The sequence below is a fragment of the Cebidichthys violaceus genome, unplaced genomic scaffold, assembly GCF_023349555.1.
Source record: "Cebidichthys violaceus isolate CVI_PGR_0920_01 unplaced genomic scaffold, fCebVio1.0.p SCAF_502, whole genome shotgun sequence".
Classification (NCBI taxonomy): Eukaryota; Metazoa; Chordata; class Actinopteri; order Perciformes; family Stichaeidae; genus Cebidichthys; species Cebidichthys violaceus.
The window spans coordinates 12,351-30,496 of record NW_027176709.1 but is presented as its reverse complement, the minus strand read 5'-3'; the positions used below and the strand labels follow the sequence as shown (position 1 = coordinate 30,496).

At 39.7% G+C, this 18,146-nt stretch overlaps 2 protein-coding genes across 3 annotated transcripts; both read right to left on the bottom strand.

The window, feature by feature from the left end:
- Nucleotides 1-1,351: 1,351 nt before the first annotated feature.
- Nucleotides 1,352-2,737, bottom strand: LOC137888041 (cytochrome P450 2K1-like). Its single transcript, XM_068731313.1, is given in 4 exon segments — nucleotides 1,352-1,977; nucleotides 1,980-2,101; nucleotides 2,202-2,343; nucleotides 2,615-2,737. Coding segments are annotated over 4 exon segments (390 nt in total). The 5' UTR covers nucleotides 2,675-2,737; the 3' UTR covers nucleotides 1,352-1,911.
- Nucleotides 2,738-5,460: 2,723 nt separating this feature from the next.
- LOC137888040 (cytochrome P450 2K1-like) lies at nucleotides 5,461-17,996 on the bottom strand. 2 transcript variants are annotated; one of them, XM_068731312.1, is made up of 14 exons: nucleotides 17,717-17,996; nucleotides 17,463-17,625; nucleotides 17,053-17,202; nucleotides 16,639-16,799; nucleotides 15,815-15,994; nucleotides 11,890-12,060; nucleotides 11,090-11,252; nucleotides 10,008-10,163; nucleotides 9,765-9,925; nucleotides 9,429-9,608; nucleotides 9,079-9,220; nucleotides 6,485-6,669; nucleotides 6,192-6,333; nucleotides 5,461-6,115 (listed from the first exon to the last, which is right to left on the bottom strand). In XM_068731312.1, the coding sequence occupies exons 1-14, from the start codon at nucleotides 17,924-17,926 to the stop codon at nucleotides 5,916-5,918; spliced, it is 2,364 nt and encodes a 787-aa protein (XP_068587413.1). In that variant the 5' UTR covers nucleotides 17,927-17,996; the 3' UTR covers nucleotides 5,461-5,915. The 2 variants fall into 2 exon arrangements, with proteins under 2 accessions (XP_068587413.1, XP_068587412.1); XM_068731311.1 differs by lacking the exons at nucleotides 5,461-6,115; nucleotides 6,192-6,333; nucleotides 6,485-6,669; ... (4 more) ...; nucleotides 11,090-11,252; nucleotides 11,890-12,060 and adding exons at nucleotides 13,720-14,467; nucleotides 14,568-14,709; nucleotides 14,993-15,177; nucleotides 15,502-15,643.
- Between the last annotated feature and the right edge of the window lie 150 nt (nucleotides 17,997-18,146).

Sequence of the window (18,146 nt, the reverse complement as noted above, 5' to 3'; positions counted from 1 at the left end):
TACAGAAAATATATCATATGAGATAGAGGTCTATTGCATTCCACCCAACAGGCTGGCGTATTCCAGTTAGTCGTAATCCAGATACAACGGCGTCTGACATGGTCAACAACAGAGCCCCCGATTTGCGGAAAAGCCTCAGGCTTCGTACTGCCTTAAAGTCCACCTATTTCCATATGCCAGCAACACGTTTCGTTCAAGGATTGGCTGTGAATTGGATCTGCTCCTTCTCGAAACATCTCCATTTTACACACTCTCACTCACTCACTGCCTGCCAGATCATTGTCATGTCAACCTGCCCGTTTGGCTCGTCCTGCTCTCCCTGCCTTGTCCTGCCAGATTTCGTCTCTCGTCTTGTTTTTGGATTCCCTGCTGTGTTCCTGTAAATTTCCTGTTGTGTTCTTGGTTCATTAACCCATTCCACTCTGCTTCTGGTCATGTCTGCTTTTGAGAACTCCACCACACCCCGTGACACAGTAAGCCACACTTTCAACAAAGTCAGAGACAATTTCTTTCTGTGTTTTATGTTGTGTGAGTATGAGTTGCGTGAAGCCCTGACCCAATTTGACCTGACACTGTGAGACGCATGTATCCTGAGGCAGTCTGTGTACAAATAAGGAATGCACTGACACAAAGTACTTACAAGAAAATTAATAACATTCATTTCCACCACAAATGGCGACAAGGATGGCATTGGACAAGTGATTTGGACTCCAGTTGAACGACAGAGAATAGCTGATTCCTCCTGGACAACGAGGTTCGAGATTGTGTCACAATAAAGGGCTGAATTTAAAGCCCGAAATAACATAGCAGCTGGGTTTGAGTCTTTTTTCCACATGGTAACGATCAACAAGAATGTAAATTGGATACATTTATATCTATTTTAATCATTAGCGATTCTTCAAGTCAGACTCTTGTTGTACTTTCATTCCAAACAACACAGCTCTAGACAGCTCCTTCACCAAAGCATCTCTAAACTCCAAACCATGGCTACAGAACTCAAAGACAATGCTGGTCAGCACATGTGGACAGGAAATTAATTTGAAAATGTATTCGGCTGATGGGATGCATTTCTCACTTAAATTGGTGTTACGGTGGTTTTTTGTTTAGCTGTCGTTAACCTATTTGGTTGCTGTGTTATTCCATGTGTTAGAAAGCTGATTGAAAAATCCATAACAGTGTTTCCCAATATGTAAGGAACTATGTGCTAAATACAAGTTAGCAAAAAGAAGCTTTAGGGTTGACAATCAGCTGACCAAATACTTTAAAAGCAGTTTTAATGGATTTTTTCCTTTATCAAGTCCTAAGAATTATTACTCCTTTTGTTTTCCATCCAAAAACATTAAAGAAAACAGTAGGTCCAGTATTTTTAATCAAGTATTTCTCTAGAACAGAAAAATAACACAAGAACCAAAATAAAAGAAATATTGGTATATAATTGTACATTATTGTAATTTTTAGATGCAGGCTACATGGGGTATCGGCTGTAGGAAGAGGCAAGCCTTGATTGATTTCTAGTGGGCTAATACATATGTGATTTCTGCAATTGTATGCAGTATAAGAAAGTAAACCCTTGACAAATTGTACAACACCAAGTACATTCTTTTGTCAAAATAATCAACAGTGACCTGGAAGCAGGAATATGTAGGCTAATGAAGCTGTGTCTAGCCTAAGTGTGTTTTTTTTGTAATTTGTATACGGTTTCAACAATCTGTAGGAATGTGGACGTATATATGCTCTTATTTAGAGTGAGACAGCTCATTAGCCCTAATATGCCACTGTTGTATATTTACACAAATAGATGTACTTTTCTGGCTGCTCAGTATGTTCTGCTGCCTGTGAGGGTGAATTAAACAATATTCATGTCATGGTCATGTACAGTTACAGTATAATGCCATGCTACAGCTCTCTTCCTCATTGGCGACTGACAGCACACAGCTCATGAGGTGTCGGGTTGAGGGTGAAGCCCACAGCTGGAGTGTCAGATCCAGTTCTTCCTCTGGTACTCCAGGTGGAGGAGTGAAACGAAAGTGCTGGAGGAGGGTGGTGAAGAAGAGGAAGAGCTCCATCTTTGCCAGACTTTCTCCCAGACACACCCTGCGACCTGCAGGAACAAAGAGATTTGCAAAGAGTTAAACTGGATCACAATGTGTGGAAATTCTCTGTAATCCCTAAAATACAAAACCCTGACAACGTTTTTGTACCTGCAGAAAAGGGCATGAAGGCATCCCTCCTGATAAATTGACCCTCCTTGTCCAGGAAGTGGGAAGGGTTAAAAGAGTTTGGGCTCTCCCATTCACTCTCATCATGAAGGACAGAAGTAAGAAGAGGAAACACAGTAGTCCCCTGTTGGCAAAAGAAGAGAGAGATGTGTATGAAGCCTCAGAATGAAAGCACTTTTTCACCTTTTCAGAAGTTGATTTATTATTATTGTTTGTTTGCAATCTGTTGATTGTTTTTGTTGTTTCATCTATTGTACTGTTTTATCAGTGTTTTAGCTTAGTTTGTCTTGCTTTTGTTGGACTTTCTGTTATATTGCTGTGTATCAAATCACTTTGTCAACTTTAATTTTAAAGGTTCTATATAAATAATAATAATTATTATGTAGGCAACCGACCTCTTTGATGAAGAAGCCTTGGAAGGTGACGTCTCGGCTGGTTTTGTGAGGAATGGCCATGGGGATGATGCTGGCCAGTCTCTGTGTCTCATGGATGACAGCATCGGTGTACGGTATGAAGGTAGATTTGTGTCTTTATTACGCAAACAAAACCTTTGCTTTCAAAACGAAAAGCTACGGTTTCAAAACCAAAAGCTAAGGCTTCAAAACCAAAACGTAAAGCTACGAGATGAGTTTGGACGTAGTGGGCGGGGCATACGCTGCTGAATGAGCCAGGAGTTTCTATTGGTGGGTTTGACTTGGATCCCGGCATCTACTTCCACTGTAGAGGTTACTGTGATGAGCGGCATGGAGGTAAGTTGACATTATATTGCTCTGGTAGCACTTCACTTTGTTTTCATGTTGTTAGTGTCGTAGAGTCTCTTTTTTTAAAGAACGACATGAGGTGTTGTTGACATGAAGCTTCACTTTCTGCGTGCATGTAACGTAAGTCGAACCCACCAATGTGTATATATATATGTATATATATATATAGATATATATATATATATATATATATATATATATATATATATATACATATATATACTTATGTATATATATATATACATATATATACTTATATATATATATATACACGTATATATATACATATATATATATATACACGTATATATATACATATATATATATATATATATATATATATATACACGTATATATATGAAGCTACTGCTATAAAATGCTGATGCTGTTTACCATTCTGCACAACCTTTCACAGTTTCGTCAGCTACCCCTGCTTGTGTGCAATCCCCTTAAAACTGCAGCAAATTAAAAAGCAAATACGAAGGTCACCTGGATTGATGCAGAGCCCACAATGCGTACGTTTTCGTTGGCTCTTCTCACCATGTTTTTGAATCGGGGGTCATTGTATTCAAACCTGCTGCCGTACACAATAGCGGAGATGATATTGGATGTTGCATGATTTACCGGGCATGCTGTATCGAATGGCTTCCCTGTGAAACGGCAGTGACAAATAATGAAAATTATTTCATAAAAGCAAAAGAAAAATGATCGTCTTGTACTATTAAAGCAAACCCCACCATGACTTACACTGGCTACAAAAAAACTAGAATATGGGGGTGATTTGAGCACAGCGCACCATTTTCTGAGCACAGGTACAGTGCTGTGAAAAGTATTTGCCCCCTTCCTGGTTTCTTATTTTTTTGCATATTTGTCACACTTAAATGTTTCAGATCATCAAACAAATTTTAATATTAGACAAAGATAACCCGAGTAAAGACAAAATGCAGTTTTTAAATGATGATTTAATTTATTAAGGGAGAAAAGCTATCCAAACCGACTTGGCCCTATGTGAAAAAGTAATTGCCCCCTAAACCTAATAACTGGTTTTGTCACCCTTGGCGGCAACAACTGCAATCCAGCGTTTGCGATAACTGGCAATGAGTCTTTCACATCGCTGTGGAAGAATTTTGGCCAACTCTTCTTTGCAGAATTGTTTTAATTCAGCCACATTGGATGGTTTTCGATCAGAAACGGCTCGTTGAAGGTCACGCCACAGCATCTCAATCAGATTTAAGTCCAGACTTTGACTAGGCCACTCCAAAACCTTTTTTTTTTTTGCATTCAGAGGTGGACTTGCTGGTGTGTTTCGGATCATTGTCCTGCTGCATAACCAAAGTGCGCTTGAGTTTGAGGTCACGAACTGATGGCTCGACATTCTCTTTCAGGAGGTTCTGGTAGAGAGCAGAATTTATGGTTCCATAAATTATGGCAAGTCGTCCAGGTCCTGAAGCTGCAAAGCAGCCCCAGACCATCACACTACCACCACCATGTGTGACTGTTGGTATGATGTTGTTTTTATGAAATGCTGTCAGTTTTACGCCAGATATAACGGGACGCACACCTTCCAAAAAGTTCAACTTTTGTCTCGTCAGTCCAAAGAATATTTGCCCAAAAGTCTTGGGGATCATCAAGATGTTTTTTGACAAATGTGAGACGAGCCTTTGTGTTCTTTTTGGTCAGCAGTGGCTTTCGCCTTGGAAGTCTCCCATGGGTGCCATTTGTGCCCAGTCTCTTTCTTATTGTTGAATCATGACCGCTTGACCACCCTAACTGAGGCGAGTGAGGCCTGCAGTTCTTTAGATGTTGTTCTGGGGTCTTTCCAGACCGATTCATGTCAGTTACTTTGTTTCTCATCTGTTCTTGAATTTCTTTACATCGCGGCATGATGTGTTGCTTTTTGAGATCTTTTAGCCGACTTCATTTTGTCAGACAGGTTCTATTTAAGTGATTTCTTGATGCAACACGTCTGGCAGTAATCAGGCCTGGGTGTGGATAATGAAATTGAACTCAGCTTTCCAAAAAAAAATCAGTTCATTCATGATTTATCAAGGGGGGGCAATTACTTTTTCACATAGGGCCAAGTAGGTTTGGATAGCTTTTCTCCCTTAATAAATTAAATCATTTAAAAACAGCATTTTGTATTTACTCGGGTTATCTTTGTCTAATATTAAAATTTGTTTGATGATCTGAAACATTTAAGTGTGACAAATACGCAAAAGAATAAGAAACCAGGAAGGGGGCAAATACTTTTTCACAACACCCACCCACCCACCCACCCACCCACACCCACACCCACACACACCTATCGGTTTTAGGTCCAGGGTCCGGATACAACGGCGTCTGGGTCCAGATCCGGACCGCAGTCCGCCTATTAGTGAGCCCTGATCTATGCTTTACAAAGCATTGATAAACAACAATGAATGGCCAACACTGCCTCAAAACGCATAGTTTTTCAACAGAAAAGGCAAATAGATACAACACAAAGTGATCAAGAACATATCAATATTTATTTAGGCCATAATACAACTTTACCATTCCTCTATAGTGATTCAGTTGGAATTAAATTAAATACAGTGCAAGGTGTTGCTGTGAGGTCTTACAGCTGACAAATAATGTCCAAAAATGGCTACTATAATAACATAAAGATGTGATAAATCGATAACAATCTCTGCCCTATGGTGACAGTGTTTCAACACTTTGATGTTTTGGTTAATTAATCAAAAATATGATGTAGCTTTTCTAGCAGTTTGATTGGTGCAGCTGTAAATGTTATCCCATTTTCTTACTGAGACACCAACCTTGCTTCAGCACTTAAGTTAAAGATCAAATGTGTTGAATAAGATGGTTTTAAAGTAGATAGCAGTGTTTCTTTTTCAGTGGCATTACAATCTCAAAAGCTTTCTACTGTGCAAAAGTGTTTGACAATACTTGAGTACTAATTTTGAAATCCCTCACGACTGACAGCACACAGCTCATGAGGTGTCGGGTTGAGGGTGAAGCCCACAGCCGGAGTCAGAGCCAGTTCTTCCTCTGGGACTCCAGGTGGAGGAGTGAAACGAAAGTGCTGGAGGAGGGAGGTGAAGAAGAGGAAGAGCTCCATCCTAGCCAGACTTTCTCCCGGACACGCCCTCCGTCCTGTGAGAGAACAAGCTTCAGATAATCTGAAAACTTTGATTGGTATTGAAAAGAAGTATTAGCTGAGCTCTCTAACCTGCAGAGAAGGGCATGAAGGCATCTATCTTGACAAACTTCCCATCCTTGTCCAAGAAATGGGCAGGATTAAAGGTGCATGGGCTCTCCCACTCACTTTCATCCCACAGAACAGATGTCAAAAGAGGAAACACAGGGGTCCCCTTGAAAGAGACATTTATTAATGCTTACAATGTTTTAAAGAAAAACTATGATCTCCTATCTTTATACTTTCTAAAATCAAGCATGCAGTCTCATCATGTTTCATTATTCAGAGTGAACTGGAAGACTTGTTTTCATCAGTCAGATTCTTACCTTTCTAATAAAATAGCCCTGAAAAGTCACATCTGCGCTGGTGATGTGAGGAATAGAGGTGGGAAGGATATTAGCAAATCTCTGTGTCTCATGGATGACAGCGTCAGTGAAGGGCAGGTTCATCCTGTCCTCCGTCTTGACCCGACGGCTCCCAACCACCCTGCTCAGCTCTGCCTGGACCTGGTCTGGAAATTAGAAAATAAATAAAAGACACAGCGGCTAAAAAACAAAGCAGCAGTAAAGCAAGCTAGAAAAAAAAATCCTTCTCAATGCCATTAGTGTAATTGTGTGTAGTCTAAAGCTGGTTGAACATTGCACTTATAGTAATAGGTCAAAAATAAGGAAATTAAGTAATTTCTTATTTATATCTAAAGTACTCTTGGTGCATACAGTTTCAATGGAGTTCTTTTTCCAGGTGTTATTAAGTTTAAATGGGGATGATACCATGGACAGAACAAATTAAACCGGTCATTTAATCTTTGGTTAGTTGTAGTTTAAAGTTACTGTTTGGGAGTAAAAAAACAATTCTCCTGGGTTGCAGCAGTCAGGATATGTTAAAGGCAGGGTTGGTAATCTTGAGAAACTAGCAAGAGTACCAGTAATAGTCTTTTCCAATGAAAGTAGCTAGCAGTACTAGCTCCAAAAGTTGCTGAATCTAGCAAGACAGCAGCCGAGTTGACAACACTGACAGCCCGTCCCTTCGGGCCTTCCTCCAAAGCCAAAGAGCAGTGACAGAAGTCATGCACCAGGCAGGGACGTGCGGTCAGGGGAGGTAGAGCCTCACCTGTCATCATGACAAGTACAAAACAAATAATGTTAAAATAAATATTAATATTTCTCTACTGATCTGTGCTATAAATGTAATTTCTGTATGATTCCAATCATTTCAAGCATTTTTATAATCAAAATCGCTGAATTAGCGCATGTCCTGTTCAAACAGAGGAGACACGTGAGGTGAGGCAGCGAAGAGCTGTGCCTCACCTCAGATTGCGCAATCCCTCACAAACTGGGTTGAGCGCGTGCCTTTTGCTTTCTCATCGTTTGTCACCACTGTAATATTTGTAGACACTTTTTGTATATGCCCTTTCTTTCCATAGAATAGGTAATGTATTTCACGTCTGTGTAGAACATATTTAGTGTTGCTGATCTGACATTAAACCGCAGTGAAAAAGCGCAGAGGGGAGGCAAACACTACTCTGCCTCAAAGAAGAGGGCGAGCGAGAGCCCACGGGTCGGGTTTATGCTTGTTCTGTCGTTGCTCTTCTTCTACACTTCTCTTCTTCTTCTTCTTATATTTTGCTTTGACCACAAAAATGTAAGATTATACATCCAAGCTTAAAAATGTCTAAAAAAAAACCAAAAAAGGAAATATGAACAAATCAACAGCAATTCAATGTTGGACAGGTAAAGTAACCTTTTATGCGTTTGTGTTCTCTTTATACATCCGTGGTTGTTACACAGATTATCGCGGAATCTCACGATTTTCACGGGTGGTGCCTGCGAGCGCTCCGCTTCTGAAACGCTCCCGGTGGGGCAGGTCGGTGGGGCAGATCACGGCGCACACGCTCCCGGTGGAATCAAATATGTACTTTACCTATGTGTGTGTAAATAATGCTGATATGAAAAACAACCAGTAGTCAATGTGCAAGCTGCCAATTGAATGGTGATTTAAGCTTCTCTATTGGGTTCATATTTTTGTAAATCTGACTTATGTAGTGTCAGTGCCTCACCAGCCACGAACCTCACCGCACGTCACTGGCAGCAGGAGACGCTCCTCGCCCTCAAAGCATGGTTTTCTCCTCACAGGCTTCAATTTTGCTCACAGAGATGTTCTGCGTGAAGTGACGTGAAAACGCTCAAAAAAAATGATTAGCGTCCGTGACAGTTTGAGTTGCACACGTGTGACCTCTACACGCGCGCGGATCTCATTTGTGCTTGTGGTTTTTGACATTGATCTGCCTTCATACCATTGGCCACAAATCATAATGAACGTAAACAACAAACATGGCTATCATTACTCACAGCTGTCAAGCTAGCAGATTGTGAAAGACTCCAGTGACGAGCAATGAATGCACGAGCAGAATACGCGCAGACAGGCAGGAATTTAAGCAAGTAGAATTAATTGATTGTTCGGGCTTATTACAGTCACAGATATCAGATTTTTTTTGTCAGAGCATTTGATTCATTGATTACTGTCAGGATGTAATGAGCAAAATGGTATATCAAAGAGATAACACCGCCCACGGTTGATCAGATCTTTTACTGCAAGGTAACTGGATTTTATTAGAATGAACAGAACAAATACAACATGAAAATTGTACTTACTTTACTAGTCATAGGCTCCCTATGGCCCCGAAAAATTGGGCTCATTGGAAATCCAAACACTACATGTTTAAATCCAACCCACTGACCTTTGCTGCATGTTGTTCCATGTGTTCTCTTCTTTACTGTCAATCTTTGACAGCATCAAATTAAGGTAAAAAGCCTCAATTAAAAAAATAATCTAAAAATATATATTTTAACTTTTACTACTATGTTAAATACCCCAGTTGGGGACTGCATCTGCTTGCAACCGGTCTAAGCATATTACTTACCTTGTATTTGAGGATATTTGGCCATGAGCAACAGACCCCATCTCAGCGTAGTTGCTGTCGTATCAGTACCAGCCGCAAAGAGGTTGCTAACAGTTGCCACAAGGTTCTCCATGTTGTAGAATGACTCAGTATTCCCTAATTTCTTATTAATAGGTGGAAAATTAAATGTGTTAAAACTTAATTTTAAAAGGTGTTCTTGACATTTTTCATCCTCCAGCTATTGACCGTTTTCATAGAAATATGAAAACCAAATATAGGTGGTGATGTTTTATGAATTGATGTTAATCATCAATTAAGTCATTACTAAAAAACAATTTAAACCTTGTATTATGATATTACACTTTTAATACCTCTAGCTTCTGTTTGTGTGCCAGAAACGAGTCCACAAATCCTCTGCACATCTGAACATTCAACGTTTCTTGTAAACGTCCGATCAGCTGCTTTATTTGTTTTCTGTTTTCAGCAACATTCTTCCTGAGACGCATCCTGTTGCTCACCCATTGAAATATCCAGGGGTAGAGGTTGTACAACTGTTGTAATTGAATAGAAAAAGACCACATTATTAATATATCAAAAAGGCACAATAAAAGGTCAGTAATCATGACCATGGCCCCATGAGTCTGTAATTCTCACTATAACCCACTAAAGGTATCTTATAGTTTATTTAATGAAAGACAAAGTGGTACCTGTATTGAAGGAGTGCCTGAAAGTCGAATGTTGTCATTGGCTCGGTCTACCATACGTTTAAACTCTGTATCGCTGTAATCAAATCTGCTGCCATAGACAATTGAACAGATGATGTTGGAAACTGCATAGTTTATTGACTGGGTAGCACTGAAGGGTTTACCTAAAACAAACAAAAATGAATGAGCAAAACAAACAATGTAGAATCCTTATGAAGACAATATACAATACAGGAGAAGAGTTACCTTCATGTCTTTCGAACACGTTGATCAGATACTGAATCTCCTCAATGATTTTCTCCTCTGCTGTTTTTTTGCCCATCCCAAAGTCTCTCAGGTTGCTCAGAGCAAAACGCCTCATTTCTTTCCATGATTCCCCATTGGCAAATAAGATTCCTGTACCTGAAGTGAAATCAAGTACACATGTTTATGTCAAACGTTATTTGAACTTTTTGAAATCAGATTACAAAAGTAATAGACCAACCGATTTATATTTCCATTGCTACAGCCATGGTACTGTAGCGATGGAAATATAAGTCGATTGGTCTATTACTTTTGTCCAGACAGAGATATCTCTACAACTATTGGATGAATTGCCATGAAATCGCTACATTCATCGTCCCCAGAGGATGAATCCCCGAAATCCCTGACTTCTGTGATGATGAAGTACGTTCAGAGGCTTGTCAAAGACTTCATCAACTTCTAACTATGCAAAAAGCCTGTCAGTATCTCAACCATCTCGTATGCATGACGGACTTCAGGCTAATCCTCAAGGTGCTGCTTTGTACACCTGCACCATAAAGACTGTCCTGACAGGCAGAACCACTGCCTGGTTCAGGAATAGCACCAAGAGGGACTACCTGGCCTGAAGACCATCAGATGTCAACTCATACAACCTCAATCACCCCAACTAGAGAATCTTCTCCCTGCTGCCGCTGCCTGAAGGCCAAAAAGAATTAGGAGTTTCTTCCTTGGGGTCAATCATAATCTGAACCAGTGACCAAGGCTGGCTAATGCAATCACCCAGGCTATCACGCTTTGTTGTTTTTGTACACACATTACCAAGGCTAATCACAACAACTATGCCCTTTAACAGTATGAACTCATTTTGCATTCTAAACTAAACAACATTAGCAGAGCAATTGAAACAGCGGCATCCATGGAAGAAGCTTCTAGCTCAAAGCACAACTGTGCCACACGCAGCAGCTATTATGGCTGTAGACTGTGAGCTGTGTGATGTTAACATTGTCATTGGATCAAATGTATGCATCAGCTAGATGAACTTATACTGTAGTGGTTATCACCAAAATCTGCTGCTTTATACTTACTATGTAAACCACTTAAGTCATTGCCTAATGGAGGGACTTGTCTCTCTCCAAACTCCACAGCATAGTTGACCAGTGCCTGCTTCACGGTCTTGTATCCTGCCAGAATTAACACTTTCTGGGGTCCAAAATACACTGTGAACACTGATCCATAGTTCTTGGAAAGCTATGAAACAAAAATGAAATCAACAGTTATTGGGAACATAACTTGAAGCTTAGCAACAAAGACAGACTTTAAATCATATATAAATAAGAACAAGTTCCTGTTTCACTGTCTGGTGAACAATAATGCCTATAACAAGCTGGAATTTACAGGTGTGTTACTTTATCAAAGGTATTCTTAAAAATCAGAAATAGGTTCGTGGAAATGTAGCACTATTGGAATTTGATCAGGGAATATCAGCTGAACATCCAATGGCCTTACAAATCCTGTTCAATTTAACCACTAAGTAGACGGCAGAGGGTCGTAAGAAAAACGTCTTTCCAAAATGTTTATTGGGTGATTGCACAACTGTGGTTCAAATATGATCTTGGGTCACTTGTATGTTTTTGGACTGGAAAACAAATAAAACAAATTTAAAAAATCACAGGGGGGATACTGTGACACTATTCTAGAGGGGCAAAAGACTAAATACAATTTTAAATCATGTATATACACCGGGAGGCAAAACTATTCTAAATGTAAATAATACTATTTCTGTCTGAATTATATTGTTTTTATCTATGTTAAAATACCAAAATGACAAATTATTCCACACTTTTGAACAATACAGTATACAGCCAATTTAGCATCACTTACTTACCTCAAACAGCGTGCTGTGGACTGACTTAAGATTCAGCTGCAGCAAATTGCCAAACACAGGCAGTGGTCTGGGTCCTGGAGGCTCCTTTCTCTGATGGTCAACGTTGGGGAAAAATACATACAAGACGAGTAGGATCCCAATAGTGCCCAGTAGAATGGTTGTACTGGGGAACTGTAGAAAAAGGCTTTCCATGGCAGCCAGTAAGCCACAGCTCTGCTACTTCTCTTCTGTCACTCTATCTCTCACAATCATTCAGTGTAGCTGTTAGTGTCGTGTTCAGACTTTCTCAATAACGAGGGAGCCCCCCTTCCTCGCTCCTGGTCCGTCAACAAAATAAAACCGAATAGCTGGTTCAAGTTAAAATCAAAAGGTATTTAATCTCTAACAAAAGCAAATACAATTACAAACTGAATCACACTATGAAGTACAGAAAATATATCATATGAGATAGAGGTCTATTGCATTCCACCCAACAGGCTGGCGTATTCCAGTTAGTCGTAATCCAGATACAACGGCGTCTGACATGGTCAACAACAGAGCCCCCGATTTGCGGAAAAGCCTCAGGCTTCGTACTGCCTTAAAGTCCACCTATTTCCATATGCCAGCAACACGTTTCGTTCAAGGATTGGCTGTGAATTGGATCTGCTCCTTCTCGAAACATCTCCATTTTACACACTCTCACTCACTCACTGCCTGCCAGATCATTTTCATGTCAACCTGCCCGTTTGGCTCGTCCTGCTCTCCCTGCCTTGTCCTGCCAGATTTCGTCTCTCGTCTTGTTTTTGGATTCCCTGCTGTGTTCCTGTAAATTTCCTGTTGTGTTCTTGGTTCTTTAACCCATTCCACTCTGCTTCTGGTCATGTCTGCTTTTGAGAACTCCACCACACCCCGTGACACAGTAAGCCACACTTTCAACAAAGTCAGAGACAATTTCTTTCTGTGTTTTATGTTGTGTGAGTATGAGTTGCGTGAAGCCCTGACCCAATTTGACCTGACACTGTGAGACGCATGTATCCTGAGGCAGTCTGTGTACAAATAAGGAATGCACTGACACAAAGTACTTACAAGAAAATTAATAACATTAATTTCCACCACAAATGGCGACAAGGATGGCATTGGACAAGTGATTTGGACTCCAGTTGAACGACAGAGAATAGCTGATTCCTCCTGGACAACGAGGTTCGAGATTGTGTCACAATAAAGGGCTGAATTTAAAGCCCGAAATAACATAGTAGCTGGGTTTGAGTCTTTTTTCCACATGGTAACGATCAACAAGAATGTAAATTGGATACATTTATATCTATTTTAATCAACAGCGATTCTTCAAGTCAGACTCTTGTTGTACTTTCATTCCAAACAACACAGCTCTAGACAGCTCCTTCACCAAAGCATCTCTAAACTCCAAACCATGGCTACAGAACTCAAAGACAATGCTGGTCAGCACATGTGACAAGCATGTGGACATGTGGACAGCATGTGGACATGCTTGTGGACATGCATGTGGACAGGAAATTAATTTGAAAATGTATTCGGCTGATGGGATGCATTTCTCACTTAAATTGGTGTTACGGTGGTTTTTTGTTTAGCTGTCGTTAACCTATTTGGTTGCTGTGTTATTCCATGTGTTAGAAAGCTGATTGAAAAATCCATAACAGTGTTTCCCAATATGTAAGGAACTATGTGCTAAATACAAGTTAGCAAAAAGAAGCTTTAGGGTTGACAATCAGCTGACCAAATACTTTAAAAGCAGTTTTAATGGATTTTTTCCTTTATCAAGTCCTAAGAATTATTACTCCTTTTGTTTTCCATCCAAAAACATTAAAGAAAACAGTAGGTCCAGTATTTTTAATCAAGTATTTCTCTAGAACAGAAAAATAACACAAGAACCAAAATAAAAGAAATATTGGTATATAATTGTACATTATTGTAATTTTTAGATGCAGGCTACATGGGGTATCGGCTGTAGGAAGAGGCAAGCCTTGATTGATTTCTAGTGGGCTAATACATATGTGATTTCTGCAATTGTATGCAGTATAAGAAAGTAAACCCTTGACAAATTGTACAACACCAAGTACATTCTTTTGTCAAAATAATCAACAGTGACCTGGAAGCAGGAATATGTAGGCTAATGAAGCTGTGTCTAGCCTAAGTGTGTTTTTTTTGTAATTTGTATACGGTTTCAACAATCTGTAGGAATGTGGACGTATATATGCTCTTATTTAGAGTGAGACAGCTCATTAGCCCTAATATGCCACTGTTGTATATTTACACAAATAGATGTACTTTTCTGGCTGCTCAGTATGTTCTGCTGCCTGTGAGGGTGAATTAAACAATATTCATGTCATGGTCATGTACAGTTACAGTATAATGCCATGCTACAGCTCTCTTCCTCATTGGCGACTGACAGCACACAGCTCATGAGGTGTCGGGTTGAGGGTGAAGCCCACAGCTGGAGTCAGATCCAGTTCTTCCTCTGGTACTCCAGGTGGAGGAGTGAAACGAAAGTGCTGGAGGAGGGTGGTGAAGAAGAGGAAGAGCTCCATCTTTGCCAGACTTTCTCCCAGACACACCCTGCGACCTGCAGGAACAAAGAGATTTGCAAAGAGTTAAACTGGATCACAATGTGTGGAAATTCTCTGTAATCCCTAAAATACAAAACCCTGACAACGTTTTTGTACCTGCAGAAAAGGGCATGAAGGCATCCCTCCTGATAAATTGACCCTCCTTGTCCAGGAAGTGGGAAGGGTTAAAAGAGTTTGGGCTCTCCCATTCACTCTCATCATGAAGGACAGAAGTAAGAAGAGGAAACACAGTAGTCCCCTGTTGGCAAAAGAAGAGAGAGATGTGTATGAAGCCTCAGAATGAAAGCACTTTTTCACCTTTTCAGAAGTTGATGAACATTTATTATTATTATTGTTTGTTTGCAATCTGTTGATTGTTTTTGTTGTTTCATCTATTGTACTGTTTTATCAGTGTTTTAGCTTAGTTTGTCTTGCTTTTGTTGGACTTTCTGTTATATTGCTGTATATCAAATCACTTTGTCAACTCTGATTTTAAAGGTTCTATATAAATAATAATAATAATTATTATGTGGGCAACCGACCTCTTTGATGAAGAAGCCTTGGAAGGTGACGTCTCGGCTGGTTTTGTGAGGAATGGCCATGGGGACGATGCTGGCCAGTCTCTGTGTCTCATGGATGACAGCATCGGTGTACGGCAGGTTCTTCCGGTCATCGACCTGGATCTGACGGCTTCCTACTACCCTGCTCAGCTCCTCCTGGACCTGGTCTGGACTCATATTAATGAATTAATATTCTTTGTTTGCATTCATTTGAACAAGACTAGTCCACAGCCATGCAACCTCTGTGAAGTTGTAGCCTACTCTGAGCTAAGTGCTAACATCAGCATTCTAACATGTTCAAATGACTTAGAATTCCTGAAAATCAAATCACCACAAAACACAATCTGTATAACCATCTTTTAAAAGGTTCCTCTTAAACATTTCTTCTATGGGCCCATTCTTTTGAACTTGTCGTTGTCAAGAAGGCTATTTAAGGGCATCTACAGGTGTGATAATAAATGCACACCAATGAGCCTCAACCCTCTCTTTACCTTGTATATGAGGATATTTAGCCATAAACAGCAAACCCCATCTCAGTGTAGTCGCTGTGGTATCGGTACCAGCTGAAAACAGGTTGGTCACTGTGAATATCAAGTTATTCTCATTGTAGTGAGTGTCCTTAACACAAGAGTCCTAAGAGAAAGAACATAATACTTTAATTTTATACAGCGCTTTTCTAAGTACCCAAAGACACTTTATATAGGACAGAGACAAACAGAACAAACAAACATTTAAAGAACGCCCATATATCATTAAATAAGCATAACATTAGCTCTTTTTGATGGATGAAAAACTTCGTCTTACCTCCTCCTTCAGCTCCCGGATCAGAAAACAGTCCACAAGCCCCCTGCAGAAGTCAGGGTTCAGTGTCTCTTTCAGATGCATCATTAATTCTTTGACATCTCTGACAATCATCACAAGATTTTTCAATAAAAGCTGCCGGTTTTTTATCCAACTGACCAGCCTGGGAAACATGTTGTAAAGCTGTGACGTAACAGTGAAGACAACAAAGATTATAGTGAATACAATGTACACCAAACAACCCAAGTAGAATTCATAGAATAATACATCATGTTTTGTTTAACACATTAGACAGACCAAATCTTGCTATGTGCCCCATTACGTACAGTATATGTATTCATAAAATATATAATTAGCATTTAGACACACTTTTGATTAGTTATTTGACTTTTTTTAGTCTGACAGCATTTTCTTGTATTGTTTTGTCACTTAAAGTTGGTCCCACTGCACACTATGTAGAGATGTTTACCCTAATCTGAAAGTACTAGCCTAAATCTTGTGAGAAGGTCTGCAGACGATACTCAGCCTTCTGTTGGAACATATATATATATACACGTATATATATATATATATATATATATATATATATATATACACGTATATATATATATATATATATATATATATACACACATATATATATATACACACATATATATATATATATATATATATATATATATACACGTATATATATGAAGCTACTGCTATAAAATGCTGATGCTGTTTACCATTCTGCACAACCTTTCACAGTTTCGTCAGCTACCCCTGCTTGTGTGCAATCCCCTTAAAACTGCAGCAAATTAAAAAGCAAATACGAAGGTCACCTGGATTGATGCAGAGCCCACAATGCGTACGTTTTCGTTGGCTCTTCTCACCATGTTTTTGAATCGGGGGTCATTGTATTCAAACCTGCTGCCGTACACAATAGCGGAGATGATATTGGATGTTGCATGATTTACCGGGCATGCTGTATCGAATGGCATCCCTGTGAAACGGCAGTGACAAATAATGAAAATTATTTTATAAAAGCAAAAGGAAAATGATCGTCTTGTACTATTAAAGCAAACCCCACCATGACTTACACTGGCTACAAAAAAACTAGAATATGGGGGTGATTTGAGTTCAGCGTACCATTTCTGAGCACAGGTATATGCAAAATAACAAAACCCTGTGGAGGAATTGTCACTCAGCATTCATTTGTGACCTTCTGTTATTTGTTGTATATTTCAAGTCCATACCTTCGTGCTTTTCAAACTCTTGGATCAGATGGTGGCATTCCTCTAAGATTTTATGCTCAGAGAGTCTTTTGCCCATCCCAAAGTCTCTGAGGGTGGTGAGGGCAAAACGTCGCATCTCTTTCCATGATTCTCCATTTGCAAACAGAATTCCTATCAAGCATGACATGCAAGTTACATTTAATCTTTACTAGTCATGTGGGTATCATTAGATACAACACTCATCGGTGAGATGCCTAAATAAAACAAAGTAGAAATGTACAAAAAATAAAAACAGTGTATAATCAAACAGATGACAAATACAATTAAATGGGTGAACTTGATTTAGCTATAACTGGTCATTTATATTATTTGGTTCTGTGCTACAAAGTAAACACACTGTATATTGAAGAGTACGTAAAGGTAGATCCTACCATGACCTCGATTCAAATCATTAAAAATAGGTAAGACGTCTCTGTCTCCAAACTCTTCTGCGTAGCTGACCAGAGCCTCTTTGACTGCCCTGTATCCAGCCAGGACCACCACTTTATTTGTTCCAAAGTAGACGGTAAACACAGACCCATGTTTCTTTGAAAGCTGTAAAAAAAAAATAATCTTTTCTAATGACAAAGGACCTTCAAATATATAACAAAATGGATCAGTTTTGCGATACGATAGCTTAACTCACCTCACACAGGGTAATGTATGGTCTCTTGAGATCGAGCTGCAACAGGTTGCCAAGCAGGGGAAGAGGCCTCGGACCTGGAGGCACCTTTCTATATTCCTGGGAGGTGAAACTCTTGGAAACGAGATGAAGGACGAGCAGGAGAGCAACAACCCCTAACAAAGCGGTGGGACTAGAGCAGAGGTAGACAACAAAATCCTCAAAAAGAGACATTTGTTCTGCTGTTAAGGTACACCTCAGACTAAACCTTGCAGTTAAAACACAAGCTCAAACTTGTATGGCCTGGAATACCATTGCAAAAGGTCTAGGGTTACTAATCATCTTCCCACCAATCATGGCTCTGTTGACTCCCATGTGAGCAGCAAATCACAAAGGAGAGCCAAAGCTGAATATCGTGTTTAGTTAGAGTTTAAGTTTGGTTAGAGTTTGTTGT

Excerpts from the sequence above, each read along its gene's own strand:
- LOC137888040 (XM_068731312.1), bottom strand. The coding sequence starts at position 17,926 with ATGTCTCTTTTTGAGGATTTTGTTGTCTACCTCTGCTCTAGTCCCACC. Across the intron at positions 17,626-17,716 it reads CATACATTACCCTGTGTGAG|CTTTCAAAGAAACATGGGTC; the intron begins GTGAGTTAAGCT and ends TTTTTTTTACAG. Across the intron at positions 9,609-9,764 it reads CAGGCACTCCTTCAATACAG|TTGTACAACCTCTACCCCTG; the intron begins GTACCACTTTGT and ends CAATTACAACAG.